The 16,472-nt window shown below is 32.0% G+C and overlaps 3 protein-coding genes and 1 non-coding gene across 6 annotated transcripts; 3 read left to right on the top strand and 1 right to left on the bottom strand.

Moving 5' to 3' along the window:
- The first annotated feature begins 660 nt into the window (after positions 1-660).
- Positions 661-2,206, top strand: LOC143352305 (uncharacterized). The gene is made up of 4 exons (XM_076784635.1): positions 661-774; positions 1,465-1,637; positions 1,854-1,955; positions 2,035-2,206. Exons 2-4 carry the CDS (start codon positions 1,466-1,468, stop codon positions 2,103-2,105), a joined length of 345 nt encoding a protein of 114 aa, XP_076640750.1. The 5' UTR covers positions 661-774; position 1,465; the 3' UTR covers positions 2,106-2,206.
- LOC143353026 (small nucleolar RNA Me28S-Am982) lies at positions 1,326-1,400 on the top strand. The gene has a single exon (XR_013082044.1). It is a non-coding gene; the product is annotated as a small nucleolar RNA Me28S-Am982 (small nucleolar RNA).
- Positions 2,207-2,469: 263 nt separating the features above from the next.
- Positions 2,470-14,461, top strand: Chc (clathrin heavy chain). Of its 2 annotated transcripts, none has more exons than XM_076784633.1 (16): positions 2,470-2,576; positions 2,760-3,031; positions 4,200-4,407; positions 4,977-5,935; positions 6,012-6,446; positions 6,720-7,173; positions 7,242-7,561; positions 7,965-8,230; positions 8,337-8,571; positions 8,712-9,094; positions 9,191-9,488; positions 9,739-10,179; positions 10,275-10,837; positions 10,938-11,160; positions 11,591-11,666; positions 11,790-14,461. In XM_076784633.1, the coding sequence occupies exons 2-16, from the start codon at positions 2,990-2,992 to the stop codon at positions 11,942-11,944; spliced, it is 5,058 nt and encodes a 1,685-aa protein (XP_076640748.1). In that variant the 5' UTR covers positions 2,470-2,576; positions 2,760-2,989; the 3' UTR covers positions 11,945-14,461. The 2 variants fall into 2 exon arrangements, with proteins under 2 accessions (XP_076640748.1, XP_076640749.1); XM_076784634.1 differs by having other exon boundaries at positions 2,569-2,684.
- Positions 14,462-14,629: 168 nt separating this feature from the next.
- Pop4 (ribonuclease P/MRP subunit POP4) lies at positions 14,630-16,372 on the bottom strand. 2 transcript variants are annotated; one of them, XM_076784631.1, is made up of 4 exons: positions 16,061-16,372; positions 15,835-15,974; positions 15,108-15,498; positions 14,630-15,033 (listed from the first exon to the last, which is right to left on the bottom strand). In XM_076784631.1, the coding sequence occupies exons 1-4, from the start codon at positions 16,074-16,076 to the stop codon at positions 14,897-14,899; spliced, it is 684 nt and encodes a 227-aa protein (XP_076640746.1). In that variant the 5' UTR covers positions 16,077-16,372; the 3' UTR covers positions 14,630-14,896. The 2 variants fall into 2 exon arrangements, with proteins under 2 accessions (XP_076640746.1, XP_076640747.1); XM_076784632.1 differs by lacking the exon at positions 16,061-16,372 and having other exon boundaries at positions 15,108-15,746; positions 15,835-15,967.
- Between the last annotated feature and the right edge of the window lie 100 nt (positions 16,373-16,472).

Genomic DNA, 16,472 nt, shown 5'->3' with positions numbered 1-16,472 from the left:
CTAATGTGTTTTTAAAGTCATCTAGTAAAAATCTTATGGTGCTGAGGTGGAAAAAATATTTATTCATGAAAGAAAATTTTTTTTAATTAATAATAACAGTAGCTATATATATGAAAAAATTTAAGATAGTGTTGATGACAATGGTCGCTTTTAAACTTCGATATGAGATCTGTATTTGTTCGAATTTTTCCGGATTTTCCATTTTTTACAACTAAAGTTTGCAACTACAAACTTGGAAAAAAAATAAAATACGTATCATTACAATTAATATTATTCTTAATTTATATTAATTAGAGATTTTGTACACAAGATTTACATGTTAGTTACATATTTCATATACAACAATTAAGCTGTACGTTCTAATCCTGGTTAAAAAAATAATGTGCGTTCAGTTTTATGCTAAAAGACTGACCGGTTCTGTCCCAGGAAAGACTGACCGGTTCTGTGCCATGCTAAAAGACTGACCGGTTCTGTTCTAGGAAAGACTGACCGGTTCTGTGCCATGCTAAAGCGGCGATGTTACGAAAGTGGGAACGCCGAAACCCCGGGCGTGAGCACTCTCATTCCTCTCTGTATATATCTCGTCGGTGGCTCGGTTCTGTTCCATGAAAGACGGCCCGGTTCTGTGCCATGCTAAGGCTGAGCAGATGTCAGCACTATATCGGGAACGCCAAAAACCCGGGCGTGAGCACTCTCCTATCCTCACCAAAGCTTCGGCGCGGTCCCTTTTTGTGTTTTGAGCGTGATCCACGTTTCGTGTCGTAAGACTTAAAGGTAAGTAGAAGTATTAATAATATATTCTCCCGAATAATATTTTATGTTTTGGATTTATCGTGCATTAAAATATTAAATGGTAAGATTTGTTTGCAAAATAACGAATTATAGTGCCGGATGATTTACGATACGATTAGCCCCTCAAAAATCCTGTATCTTCCTACGATTTGTTTGTTATTATATTGAGCAAAAGTTATGAAATAATATATATTTCCACCATTATTGTTTTCAAATAATATTTATTGTAAAATGTTATTTCCTAAATAATCAAATTATGCTGTGTGTTTACTAAAAACAAGATCAGCATGCGCACATATAAGGAAATATATTAAATAAAAGTTGCATTTTCTTGATCATTCTGTAATATTGAATGTGAATGCTATTACATTCTATTTTATTACATACAAAAGAAAAATTTGCTTTTGCTTAGAATATAAAAATAGTATGAAGTATAGTAAAAGTAATACATAAAACGATATTGTATTTAAATATAATTTATTCCATTGCATTATATTTCATTTAATAATAAATACTATTTTACACAAAATTTATATACATGATGATTTAAACATTCACCATCTTTCGACTGACATCTGTGATGGTACCTTTTTTAACTGAAATTATTTAGTTACTAAGAAAAATAAGTTATTCAGTAGAACATGTATGTAACAATACAATTACGTTTTTCAGAATGCGTTACGTGGCCGCTTATCTTTTGGCTACCCTAGGAGGGAAAGCTTCTCCTAACCAAAATGATATAGAAAAAATTTTATCATCTGTCGGAATTGAATCCGATGCTGAGAAATTAAAGAAAGTGATATCGGAGTTGAATGGAAAGTCAATTGACGACACAATTGCACAAGGTATAATAATTTAAGTCGAGCATTAGCTTTTCCTCTAAACAGTTAAAGGTCCTTCCAAAACTTTGCAGAATGTACATTTTCATTTTTATCCTGTGAATATAGTATTATTAAAGCTATAACAGTCAGTTGATAAAAGTAGAAAACATTTTCTGTAGTATAATGTCCACATATAAATGAGAAAAGTGTGATTTTTATGAATCGTCTCAATTTTTACAGGACGTGAGAAATTGGCGTCCATGCCAGTTGGTGGTGCTGCAGCTGCTAGCGCTGCTGTGCCTGCTGCTGGTGCTGCAGCTGCACCTGCAGAAGAAAAGAAGGGTAAATATTATTCAGTTAGTTATTTGCACTCGTTTCCTATAATATAGATAAACTTATTCATAAAATTTGTTCTTAACAGAGGAAAAGAAGCCAGCAAAGGAGGATTCAGAGTCTGATGATGATGTCATGGGCTTCGGTCTTTTTGATTAAATTCCATAACAGCGACAGCTGTATAATGACTACTTGTACAAATTGTGTATTATATAGTTTTTAACGGAATCATTTGAAAATAAATTGTATTTTTAATTTTATCATACCTAATCATTAATCTCTGTTGCCTATAAACAACATACGTGAGTTATCTATCTATTCGCTGACAACCGCAAATTTGCTATGTTCAGCACTTTGAAAATAATTGATCTAGATATGGAAGTCGAAAGTGTGGAATTAGGTGGTAATTAATTTTTATATACTTTATAATGTAGTATTTTTTACTTATGGATTTCGTAATATCATTAAAATTATTAGATTAAAATGTATACACGTGTAAAACATGCTACAGGAGAGTATGTACCACGTATACACTTGTGCGCCGTTGCAGTTTCACTCACAGTAGGGAGTGGGGGATGAGGATTGAAGAAAGGAAGGGGTGACGTACGAAATTTACCAGAAAATCGAGTTGTATGTAATCTTACGCTGATGAATATTTAAATGAATGTGATCGCGGTGACGTTGGTCGGAATTGTTAAGCGTTTTGTTGCATGAATCGCATACTGTCACTATTTTAATGTATTTAAAATCATTTGGCAATATCAAGATATAGAATCGATTGGAATACTTTTGTACTTGAAGAACTATTTTTAGATAGAGGGGCGGTCGTTGGCGGCCATGATGGGTGTCAGCGGCAAGTAGTGACGGCATTCGCTTTCCGTCAGTTGGTTTTGTGCGCTGATGGTCGGGCTGAGGTTTTCTGGTTGAGAAGCGCACCACAGGACAAAACACTTGTACATAGAAACGGTATACAGCCGCAATATTATCTTAATTAAATAACAGCGGCTGGAAAACCTCGGAAAGCTATAGAAAACATCAGAAAAATGACGCAGTTATTACCCATAAGGTTTCAAGAACATCTTCAGGTAGGTGACCCGTTTTCATTCCCGGTTCATCAATTATTTCGACACGTCGTCAATGATTTTCACATTTGCAATTCGTATTTTCAATTCCATTCTACGTTCTCGACGTTTCATCGTGTCGATTTTCCGGTATTGCTTGTTACACTAGCGTTACAACGGAAGTTCCGTTAAAACCTTCCAAATTGACGTTACTTTGACAGTTATAATATCGCATGTTTCTTGAGTTACGAAAATTTGAATAAATTCATCAATATATTTGTGATCGAATGCGTAGAGGTTAACTGATCAAGGCATCGTCCTATATTGGAAAGTTGGCAAGAAAAATAAATTGATTTTTTTATCAATGAGGGCCACGTCTACGCGGCATATACGCCCCTTATTTCCGTCTTTATATGCCATAAATTTTCTAATTAAAGTGTTTGTCTTTTCCTACATAATTCAATACAATGTGTATTACACACATTACTCTATATGTCAAGACGTTAATTTTTCTTATAACGGAAGATCAAGTTCGTAATAGATTACGTTTTGACGAATGTGATAACGTATTAGAAACTACTAATTGTATCGTATTCCAGTTAAAATGTCTTTGATTATTACTTCTTGTTGAAGATATTAAACAATTTATTGATTTCTGTGCAATTAATATGTACGAGTAAATTTCGTACATTATTGATGTGGCATTCGTATATCCTTAATTTTTGTTAAATTTTAAGGATTAGTGAACGAAATCGTCTTTTATAATATTCGTTTACAATGATTAAAAATATTTTAATATCTAAGATTAATACTCATAATGAATGATACGTTTAAAATTAACAGTAATATTTGGTTATGTTGCATTCAAATTTTTACGATTTGTATTAATCGGAATGGGGCAAATCCTTATCTGAATAAAAGTTTTTAATAACGAATAAAAGATAACTTTAATGTTATTAATAGGTGATATCCACTGATGCCCTATTTTACAACTTCAAACTCAATGATTATGTATTAATGTGATGTGAGCAAAATAATATTATTATAGTTTCTTGTTTTATTTTAAGTAGTTTGTATTTCGAAATTATAATATAAAAAATTTCTGACACATGACTTCACAAAAGCAATTTTTAAATATCTTTATATTTATTATGTTGTAGCTCTTTAAGTTTGTATTGTATTTTTGTTATAGCTCACTGCTGTGGGAATTAATGCTAACAATGTTAGTTTTAATACACTCACTATGGAATCTGATAAGTTCATTTGTGTTAGAGAAAAAGTTGGTGACACCGCACAGGTAGTCATCATTGATATGAATGATTCTGCTAATCCAATAAGGAGACCCATTTCTGCAGATTCTGCAATTATGAATCCTGCGAGTAAAGTCATAGCTTTAAAAGGTAAAAGATATTTTATGGTTCATATTCGAATGACCCTTTAAGAATTAATAAATTAGAATTCTATGAAATGTACATGTTACATAAAATATTTAAAGAATGTTTTATAGAATCACAATTGATTACCTGTTTAAAATGTTCTAAAAGTTTTTTAGTTTTGGTTATATTTATGCATCGTTGCTGTTTCATAACGAGGCACTTGGAAGGAATGCGAACGGAATTTTCAAAGAAACTGTCTGATTGATCTTGTCCTTGCCCCTGTGCCATCCTGGGTCTCATGTTATGAGACAGTGACAGTACAGAGATAACAAAAATCAATAAGTGATTATGAAAAGTAGCATCCAATTTCTTTGTCCTCTGATATCACTATATAATTGTACTGTTTTCAACTTATCTAATTTTTTTTACTAAATCATTGTACAGAAATTTGTTACACAAATTTGAAATGATTAAATATGACTACATTATATTTATAATTCTTGTAAACGATGTGACGAGGGAAAATGTATTGTTAGAGATACAGAGTTTCAGTGAGAAGACTAACGATGCATGCTTTATTTTTGTTACAACAGCAATGAAAACACTTCAAATATTTAACATAGAAATGAAGTCAAAAATGAAAGCTCATACAATGACAGAAGACGTAGTCTTCTGGAAATGGATATCATTAAACACATTAGCATTGGTAACAGAGACTGCAGTTTATCATTGGTCTATGGAAGGAGAGTCAACTCCAAATAAAATGTTTGATCGACATTCTTCGTTAAATGGTTGTCAAATAATAAACTATAGGACCGATCCAAAGCAAACATGGCTTTTATTAATTGGCATTTCTGCTCAGCATAACAGAGTGGTTGGTGCTATGCAGCTTTATTCTGTTGAAAGAAAGTGTTCTCAGCCGATCGAAGGACATGCTGCTTCTTTTGCCCAATTTAAATTGGAAGGAAATGGGGAACCAAGTAATTTATTTTGTTTCGCTGTTAGAACACTGCAAGGAGCAAAACTCCACATCATCGAAGTAGGTCAACCTCCTTCTGGTAATCATCTGTTTCCAAAGAAAGCAGTAGATGTTTTTTTCCCTCCGGAAGCTGGAAATGATTTTCCAGTTGCAATGCAAGTCAGTTCAAAATATGACGTTATATATTTAATAACAAAATACGGCTATATACATATGTATGATATTGAATCTGCAACATGTATATTTATGAATCGTATATCTGGAGAAACTATTTTTGTCACTGCTCCGCATGAAGCATCTGGTGGTATAATAGGAGTAAATCGAAAAGGTCAAGTACTATCAGTTTCTGTTGATGAAGAAAACATAATTCCATATATAAATGGAGTACTACAAAATCCTGAACTTGCATTGCGAATGGCTGTCAGAAACAACTTGTCAGGTGCCGAAGAATTATTTGTGAGAAAGTTCAATATGCTTTTCCAAAATGGCCAGTACGCAGAAGCAGCAAAAGTTGCGGCAAATGCTCCCAAAGGAATATTACGGACACCAACAACAATTCAACGATTCCAACAGGTGTATTTCTAGTTTAAAATGAATTAAAGTATACAATGTTTTAACACAAAAATAACCATTTGCATATATGTATTAGGTACCAACTACACAAGGACAATCATCACCTTTGTTGCAATACTTTGGAATACTTCTAGATCAAGGGCAATTAAACAAATACGAATCATTGGAATTATGTCGTCCTGTGCTGGTACAAGGACGGAAACAACTTCTTGAAAAATGGTTGAAAGAAGATAAACTGGAGTGTAGCGAAGAATTGGGAGACTTGGTGAAACAAGCTGATCCAACCTTGGCTCTTAGTGTTTATTTGAGAGCTAATGTTCCCAATAAAGTTATACAATGTTTTGCAGAAACTGGTCAGTTTCAAAAAATTGTATTGTACGCCAAAAAAGTTTCGTACACTCCTGATTATATATTTTTGTTAAGAAATGTCATGAGACTTAATCCTGATCAGGGTGTAGCATTTGCCCAAATGTTAGTTCAAGATGAAGAACCTTTAGCAGATATCAATCAAGTAATTATTACAGAAATGTTTATGATACTCGTGAATCGAGGTGTGCGAGAACCTGAAAATGTCGGGTCGGAACGGATCGAGAATTTTACTCGTAAAATTTCCGGATTCTCGAATATATTGGGATTCTCAAGAATCCCCAAAATTTTGAAAGTCCGACTCGTCTCGACCCGTCCCGAACATCGGCAATCCGTCATTTTCGGGTTCCCTCACACCTTCTACTTGTAAACTATTATATTTGAAATATTATTTTTTATTATAAATACGTAATTACAGATTGTGGACATATTTATGGAACAAAACATGGTACAACAATGTACAGCATTTTTGTTAGATGCTCTGAAGAATAATCGGCCAACCGAAGGAGCTTTGCAAACGCGCCTTCTAGAAATGAATTTGATGTCCGCTCCTCAAGTTGCCGACGCAATTTTGGGAAATCAAATGTTCACTCACTATGACAGAGCTCATATTGCGCAATTATGCGAGAAAGCTGGATTGTTACAACGTGCTTTAGAACACTACACTGATTTATACGACATCAAAAGAGCTGTCGTTCATACACATTTACTATCTCCTGATTGGCTCGTTGGATTTTTCGGGACACTATCTGTCGAAGATTCTTTAGAATGTTTGAAGGCAATGTTGACTGCTAATATACGACAAAATCTACAAATTTGTATTCAGATTGCAACGAAATATCACGAGCAGTTAACTACAAAAGCATTGATAGGTATTTGTCATTAACTATACGGTATTTTAATTGTATAAGGTAACAAACTATTCTATTCTCTGTTTCAGATCTATTCGAGAGTTTTAAGTCGTACGAGGGACTCTTCTACTTTCTGGGATCTATTGTGAATTTCAGTCAGGATCATGAAGTGCACTTCAAGTATATTCAAGCAGCCTGTAAAACTGGACAAATTAAGGAAGTTGAACGAATTTGTAGAGAGAGCAACTGCTATAATCCGGAACGCGTTAAAAACTTTCTCAAAGAAGCAAAGTTATCTGATCAGTTGCCTTTAATAATCGTTTGCGATCGATTTGATTTTGTACACGATCTTGTACTCTATCTTTACCGAAATAATTTGCAAAAGTACATTGAAATTTATGTCCAGAAAGTAAGTTTAATTTCTATTTATTAAAACTAATAAATTCTATGCAAATAATAGACCTTCTCATTTTACGTATAAATGAGAAATATAGAACATTTTGAAGCTGTATCAACACTTGTATGGTCATCAGTAAAAATGTTAGGCGGACGACCATCGATGAGTCATTTTAGACCCAGACATTTCTATACTAATATTTACGTAAAACTGGTTATTTAATTCATTTGTTTTGTAATATATACTAGAGAACACTATTCTTGAAAAGTTTACATCAAAACATTTATAAAATATAGGGTTTTTTTAATGAATTCTCACCACAATTTATACATTCTATATTTGTTGTTTTCCTTGAAATTGTGATTTTGTTAATTACATTAAATTTCAATTCACCATTAATGTGGTGCATTTTTAGGTAAATCCATCACGTCTACCGGTCGTAGTGGGTGGTTTACTGGATGTTGATTGCTCAGAGGACATCATAAAGAATTTAATTCTGGTGGTGCGTGGACAATTTTCAACCGATGAACTGGTAGAAGAAGTTGAAAAGAGAAACCGCTTGAAACTTCTGCTACCATGGCTGGAGTCCCGTGTTCATGAAGGTTGTGTAGAGCCTGCAACGCATAATGCACTGGCAAAAATATACATTGACAGTAACAACAATCCCGAAAGATTCCTTAAGTAAGTTTACAAAATTATAGTGTTAATGTATTTTAATATGAGGTATATTTCAAAATGTATTATATCATTTTCATTATTTAAATTAATATTACTTTTTGTTCTTTAGGGAGAATCAATTTTATGACAGTAGAGTGGTAGGAAAGTACTGTGAGAAACGCGATCCACATTTAGCATGCATTGCATACGAACGTGGCCAGTGTGATCGAGAATTAATAAGTGTGTGCAACGAAAACAGTCTATTCAAAAGCGAAGCAAGATACTTGGTAAGACGTAGAGATCCTGATTTGTGGGCAGAAGTTCTTCTTGAAAGTAATCCGTACAAAAGGCAACTAATCGATCAGGTTAGTTTACATAAAACAATATTTTAAAGAGAATTAATTTATAAAATTACTTACCAATAGTGTTTGTCTAATAGAAACAAAAATTAAAAAACATTAACTGCTTATTTACATCGTAGAATCATTGACATACTTGTTTATAGGTTGTACAAACAGCTTTGTCAGAAACTCAAGATCCTGAGGATATATCGGTCACTGTGAAAGCATTCATGACTGCTGATTTACCAAACGAACTAATCGAGCTTCTCGAGAAAATTGTACTTGATAGCAGCGTGTTCAGCGATCATCGCAATTTACAAAATCTTCTAATTCTAACGGCTATAAAAGCTGATCGTACACGAGTTATGGAATATATTAACCGATTGGATAATTATGATGCTCCCGACATTGCTAATATTGCTATTAACAATGAACTCTACGAAGAAGCTTTTGCTATCTTCAAGAAATTCGATGTCAATACATCAGCTATACAAGTTTTAATTGAACAAGTGAATAATCTAGACAGAGCTTATGAATTTGCAGAAAGGTGAGACATACCACTTATAATAAATACAATATAATTTTCCTGATTTTATTATATCCGATATATTTATTAAACTACCTAATGTATGTGTTCATATAGGTGTAACGAGCCGCCAGTATGGTCTCAATTAGCCAGAGCACAATTACAACAAGGACTGGTTAAAGAAGCCATTGACAGTTTCATCAAAGCAGATGATCCATCAGCATACGTAGATGTTGTAGAAACTGCTCATCGAACTTCTCATTGGGAAGATTTAGTGCGTTATTTGCAAATGGCTCGCAAGAAAGCACGCGAATCTTTCATTGAAAGTGAATTGATATATGCATATGCGAGAACCAACAGGCTTGCGGATCTTGAAGAATTTATCTCTGGGCCTAATCATGCTGATATACAAAAGGTTAGATATTTATGGATTACACTATGTCCACACTGAAGCAACATCGATCAATTTTTTGTCGCCCTTTGTTGCCTTCTACTTTTATTCAGTAAAAAAGTGTGGGCAAAGCTTTATACATACACAAGTTATTACTATAAGAAAAATTTATGATGTTCTTTATTTTTGTGTTAGTCTTTCGTGTAGAATGTATATTGAACTTTACAAACTCTTCTGTACGCAAGGGTAGATTTATATAATTTAATTGTTTTAGATTGGCGATAGATGCTTCGATGACAAAATGTATGACGCTGCTAAACTTCTGTACAATAATGTGTCGAACTTTGCGCGACTAGCTATTACACTTGTTCATTTGAAAGAATTTCAAGGTGCTGTTGACAGTGCTCGCAAAGCCAATTCAACTCGTACTTGGAAAGAAGTTTGTTTCGCTTGCGTTGACAGCGGCGAGTTCAGATTAGCACAAATGTGTGGATTGCACATAGTTGTGCACGCTGATGAACTTGAAGATTTGATCAATTATTATCAAGATCGAGGACATTTTGAGGAACTAATCAATCTCCTAGAAGCTGCATTAGGACTTGAAAGAGCGCATATGGGAATGTTTACTGAATTAGCTATTCTTTACAGCAAATATAAACCTCAACGTATGAGAGAACATCTGGAACTGTTTTGGTCGCGCGTGAATATACCAAAAGTACGTTGTTAGACTTAAGTCGATTCCAAATGTTTACTTTTAAAAAGACGCAAAAGTTCGTTTGCACATTTTATGTATATTAATAATACTTACAGGTACTCCGTGCAGCAGAACAGGCACATTTATGGGCAGAACTCGTATTTTTGTATGACAAATATGAGGAGTACGATAACGCAGTACTCGCTATGATGCAACATCCTTCTGAAGCATGGCGAGAAGGTCACTTCAAAGATGTGATCACTAAAGTGGCAAATGTAGAATTATATTACAAAGCTATACAATTTTATGTTGAATATAAACCTCTACTTTTGAACGACATACTACTCGTACTCGCTCCCCGTATGGATCACACAAGAGGAGTTGCATACTTCAAAAGAACAGGACATTTGCAACTCGTAAAACCATATTTAAGATCGGTTCAGGCTTTAAATAATAAAGCAATCAACGAAGCATTGAACAGTTTACTTATTGATGAAGAAGATTATCAAGGTCTTAGAACATCGATTGACGCATTCGATAACTTTGATAATATCGCACTTGCACAGCAATTAGAAAAGCATGAGTTAATTGAATTTAGAAGAATTGCTGCATATTTATATAAAGGAAATAATAGATGGAAACAGTCGGTGGAGCTGTGCAAGAAAGATCGATTATTTAGGTAAATTGCTTTACGATGTTTCGAAACGTTATTATATAATTTTATACAATAATCTGTTGTATTTCTGAAAACGTAAATTTATTTTGATAATTTTAAACAGAGATGCTATGGAATACGCGGCAGAATCACGAAATCCTGAAGTCGCAGAAGAATTACTAGAATGGTTCTTAGAAAGAGGATCAAAAGATTGTTTTGCAGCATGCCTATTTCATTGTTACGATTTACTACACCCAGATGTCATTTTAGAACTTGCATGGAGAAATCGCATTTTACACTTCGCCATGCCATATCTTATTCAAGTTGCACGAGAATATATAACTAAGGTAAGAGTATTTGCAATGTATTGTAACTCATTGTATTACAATACCTTGTGTGACCGTATCATAACGTATAATGCATAACATATTACATAGAAATTTCATAGAAGTTTCATTACACTAACTATGCAAAGAAAATTATTAACACGTGGAATGCCGCGCGAATTTTGTGAATGTCTCGCAAGTTTCAACTATCTAATTAATTTCAGTATCAATAAATTTATATCCAGTGATATTAATTTTTATGTACCTCAATGGCGCCGGTCAGTGGTGATCACCGCGGCGTTCAACGTGTTAATTGGTATTATCGTACAGAGTGAATATCAAATCAAAGTGTAGTTAGATGTCAGAAATATTGAATTTTCAATAATTATGTAAATATTAAGATTGTCGGCGATTGTAATGATTACTCGTAATTTACATATATTTTTCTTAGGTTGATAAACTAGAAGAAGCTGAAAGCCGGCGTATAGAAGAAACTGACCATCAAGAACATAAGCCTATGATTATGCGTATGTATTAATTGTAGTCACTTGTATGCTAAGAATTTGCAATAAATGTGTTATAGCAAAAAGTTCAACAGGTTTTACATGTATTAAGCTAATAACAATATTGTGAATGTTTTATGGGTACAGCGGAACCTCAGTTGATGTTGACAGCAGGACCAGGTATGATGGCACCTGGTTACGCACCGCAAGGTGTATATGGCGCACCTCCACAGAATGTTTATGCACCTGCTGCTGCTGCTGCTGCTGCTGCTGCTGCAGCATACCAAGGGTATGGTATGTGAAATACAATGTGCAACGGTTTAAATAACGCAGATCAACAAAATCTACTTTTCTATAATATATAGGTAGAACAAGATTACTTCAATAGTGCATAATAATTATTATTAAATGCTACAAAAATATCATTAAAAAGAAGCATTGCCGTGAAACGATTGTAATATAATAAGAATAATAAATTCGAAATAAACTACAAAATATTTAAGCGCGAATTTCTAGTTTATGCATAATTATTTATAAAACGATTAATTTACTGTTAAAATAATCAAAGTAATCATGGGTAATTGTTTGTTATAACGGAACGTACTGGAAATATTTTAAAAAAAGGATATAAAAATCTTTTGCAAATATGCGTCATGAACAGACCTTCAAGCCAATATACAATAGTTCATTTTAGCAATTCGTATTATACTGAGATTTTGTTAAGTTGAATTTAATTATTTCATTTGTTACTTTGCAAAGTAGTCATGACAATTTTGCAGATTTATCAATGTATTGTATACGTATGTGCCTTTGTTTAAGTAATGAAAAAATTTTAGTTTAGGATAAAATAAAGTTAATGGTCTTAAAAATACATGTAAGTTTCACTTTAATAAATATTTCAAGAAATTATGAAGTGCTTCCTTTTTGGTAAAAAAAAGAAAGAAACAAAAATTTGGCTAATTATGTGTAAATGACCATTGAAAAAAAAAAACAGATACTCAAAGTTGCCGTTTGTTTGTGTCCAGTTATGAAAAATGATGAAAATATTATTCTGATACATAAGTTTTAGTAATAAAAGGAATCTACTTATATAGATTCATTGAGAAATTGTTGTCACAGCAAAATGTATGAGCCTCAAAATACTTAGCATGAGAAATAAACAAAAATTCGCATATATCAGTACATCAGTATAACAGTAAAAAAAGAACGAAGCTCGAAGTCTAAATTGTACGTAATGATTCTAGAAACTTTAATATAGTAAGACATCAAAATACGTTTGTATGTCCATCAGTGTATAAGTTTAGTATCTGTGTGTGTTGCTGTGGCATGGATAAATAAAAATTTAGTATTCGAACTTGGCAGCCAAAATGTGAAATATAGAATAGTAACATTGTTATATGCTCTGCTAAAACAAATAATAATGAAGGTAGCTCTCTCATATATTCTCACTAGACAGAAAACTTATATAATCCATCGAGAATGAACAGACTTTCTAACCATTTCGTCATATTGATGTATCGATATATGTAATGAGACTTGTTTATGTTGGCTTATAACATTATTATCTAATCCTTTTTTATGCGTTAAATTAAAGCATATTACACCTGTAAGAAAACGTTTAAAGGTGTTATGATTTATGAACTAATTTACTTTATTAACGTGTTCTCAGTCTTTAGAAATGTAATTTGAAGTTTCTTTTTTACTTATTGTATTTGGTTAATATAATGTATGTATAGTATCCTATTCAGATGTATTGTTCGTTATATTATTGTATTAATGTATAATGAAATTATAATACAAGTATTAATGCAAGTTGAGAGGTCAGATTCCAATGCATATGTAGAACATCACAGAATCGTGTTGTTGACGTATCTGATCGTTAAATAATTGACATTATCTGTATAAAATGCTCTTGTAACAGATCAGGATGAATGTGCAAGATATGTCGGAAAACTGACTATCTTTTTTCTGGCACATCTTACAGTTAATGTTCCTAAAAGAGCTATCTCATCGCATAAAACATTTGGAGTAACAATTTTTTGTGTCATACATCTTGAAATAGGTGAGAAGTATACACTTAGTAAATTGTACTCATTACTCGTAAATATGAAGCGAAAGTTGAAAATTAAGAAACCATATGATAATGTTAATGTAACAGTACATTTCGATAGTAATTGAATTTGAATTCACTATTAATCAAATTGTTCTAGCATGGCAACGGATGTTTGTGCGAATACATATTTTTGTAGTTATAAAAACAGGACTTGATAAGTAAATACTTTGTATATTCATACGTGTACAGGCATATGAGCGTACATGTATGTACATTTATATATACTTTGCCAGTATTTATACTCAATTTATAGATACCAGCACACATGCTTTACATACTTTGTACGTACAAAGAAATTCAATCCCAATTATTTTTTGTATAAATCAATCTCTTTTATGCAATATTTAATTAATATACATTATACTTGCAAAAACATCCGGAGTCTATCAATTGTGTTTGAATAGTGTTTGTTACAATAAGCATTACTGTCTTATCATAAGACACTTTCGTTTGACATTTATTGAACGCAGTAATTTTAGCTGAACCGTACTAAAAGAAAATGTTAAGATTAGATGATGCGAATGAGAATCTATAACATTCCTAATAATCACTTCATCTTCATTGAAATTATGTAATGGATAAAATTGTAGATTGAAAAGTGTATTTAATGCTGTTCTAAAAACAAATAGTAATGTAATTGTATTATTGTTTGGATATTATGAATTATAATAAAACATTAGCAAATTTGGAAAGAAACCTATAAAAACTAGTTGTTAATATATATATATATACATATATATATACACAGTCAAAGCAACATCTCTGTATTAAAAACTAGTATAAAATGTGAGTTGTCATAATTAAATTTATTTCAATAAACAATGGTACCATTTGAATACAAATTTTTTTTATAATAATTTTACGTGTTTGCACGTGTTTATATTTTATACAAACATATATTATTTAGTATATATGTCATCTTTCTACATTTTTAGAACTTTAAATTAAATAATAATGAAATTTTAGGAAGCTTTCAAATAAAAAGTTTACATCTTATGTTAGAGGATATTACATTACTATAGATAAATGGAATTATATTATTTCATAAAATGTATATTTATGAATTTATACATATTGAATGAAGGTGAGTTTATTTCTTTGTACTTTTTTTCAATTGTATAGAAGACATTTAATTTATGCATTACAATTCATATACACGTCCACATTTTAACTTCTTTATTGTCCGTTCTATAGGTTTTACAGAAAGGTCTTTGCCAAATAGTTCTAATTTTACATTCTTCATATGAATGTTCATAAGAACAACATCTTTTGGTATTGCTGAAATTTATATAGATTAGAGTATATAATATTTAAACACACTTAACATTAAATAAAATATTGTTCACTCATACTTCTAATAATATTGTCTTGTCCACAAATTCTAAAAATGTTCTTGGTATCTTGAATGACTATACCACTTAGCCCAATTAAACTAGGGCATTTTGATCCTATAATTGATATTTCAGCACCATGGAAATCTGCTTTAATTAATTGCTGATTAATGTTTTCCCAATTTGGATCAGACACATTTGATGGTATATTAACAAAGAACTTGCTGCCCAACATTTGTTGTACATAATTTAACCATAATTGATTTAATGGTAATAAATCATTATATTTCATGTCCTTCTTGCAGCCAATTTTACGTAATCCAAGCAACATTCGTTTTCTACTTGTCAATAGCTTTCCTTTACATCTTCTATTTTTGTTCCATTTATTTCTATATTTACTGAGGATGAAAGACTGTAAAATAATCAGACACAAATATAATGTCATTTGTTACATTCTATGTTAGTAAAAATTTATTATTAATATTCACATGACCACAACATTTTTAACATATACATTCATTGCTAAATTTGATTAGATTTAAGAACTTCATTAAAGAGTTTTGTAACTTCACGTAGGATGTAATTGTGTATAAGATTTTCATTTGAAAAATAAAATATAAATTCTTAAACAGCCATGTGGTATCAATTACATCTATTAATCTAGAAAATGAATAGCAATAATAGAAGGACTACATACATTTAACTTACCCAAACTAAATTAAATTTACCTAAATTCATTTAAACGTACCTTTCGTAACTCATCTACTATAGAGCTAGTATCAGTGGATGGCAATGTATTTTGTAAAAAGTTTTCTATATATTGTTTACTGTTTTCACAAGTGCTAATTTGTTTTGTTATACTTTTAGGCAATGTTAAACATACATTATCTACAATTAATAATAAATATTATTCGTATTATAAATAAAGATATGTGTTGACTACAGTGTTGGTATAATATTTTATGAATACATACGATTTAATTCTGACATCGTAACAGGAAACACATTTAAAGAAATTGAAATAAAAAATTTGACAATTTGTAGAAACACTATTTTTAGGTTAGTCAACTTTCAAAACAACAGTGTACATAGCGAGGAGAGTAAAAGGAAGGCCAAAGTGTAAATTCACGTGTATATTTTTGTTATTGGCTGATACGTCAAAACATCAACAAATTGGATCATACATCGAATACCTATACCAGAGAGGATATGAGAATGCTCACGCCACAGACGAGGTGTAGGATAGACCTATCATCCAATGTATTTTTGTGGCCCATTTTTTTGAGGTCACGGGGTCACGTAACCCCATTACCATTTTCGTGTCGTATCCTGTATTATCAACTAGACCTAAAATCTGCTGACAGCGTCCTCAGTGCTAGGAATTAA

The sequence above is a fragment of the Halictus rubicundus genome, chromosome 3 (genome assembly GCF_050948215.1).
Source record: "Halictus rubicundus isolate RS-2024b chromosome 3, iyHalRubi1_principal, whole genome shotgun sequence".
NCBI classification, from domain to species: Eukaryota; Metazoa; Arthropoda; class Insecta; order Hymenoptera; family Halictidae; genus Halictus; species Halictus rubicundus.
This window is presented reverse-complemented; position numbering and strand designations above follow the sequence as displayed.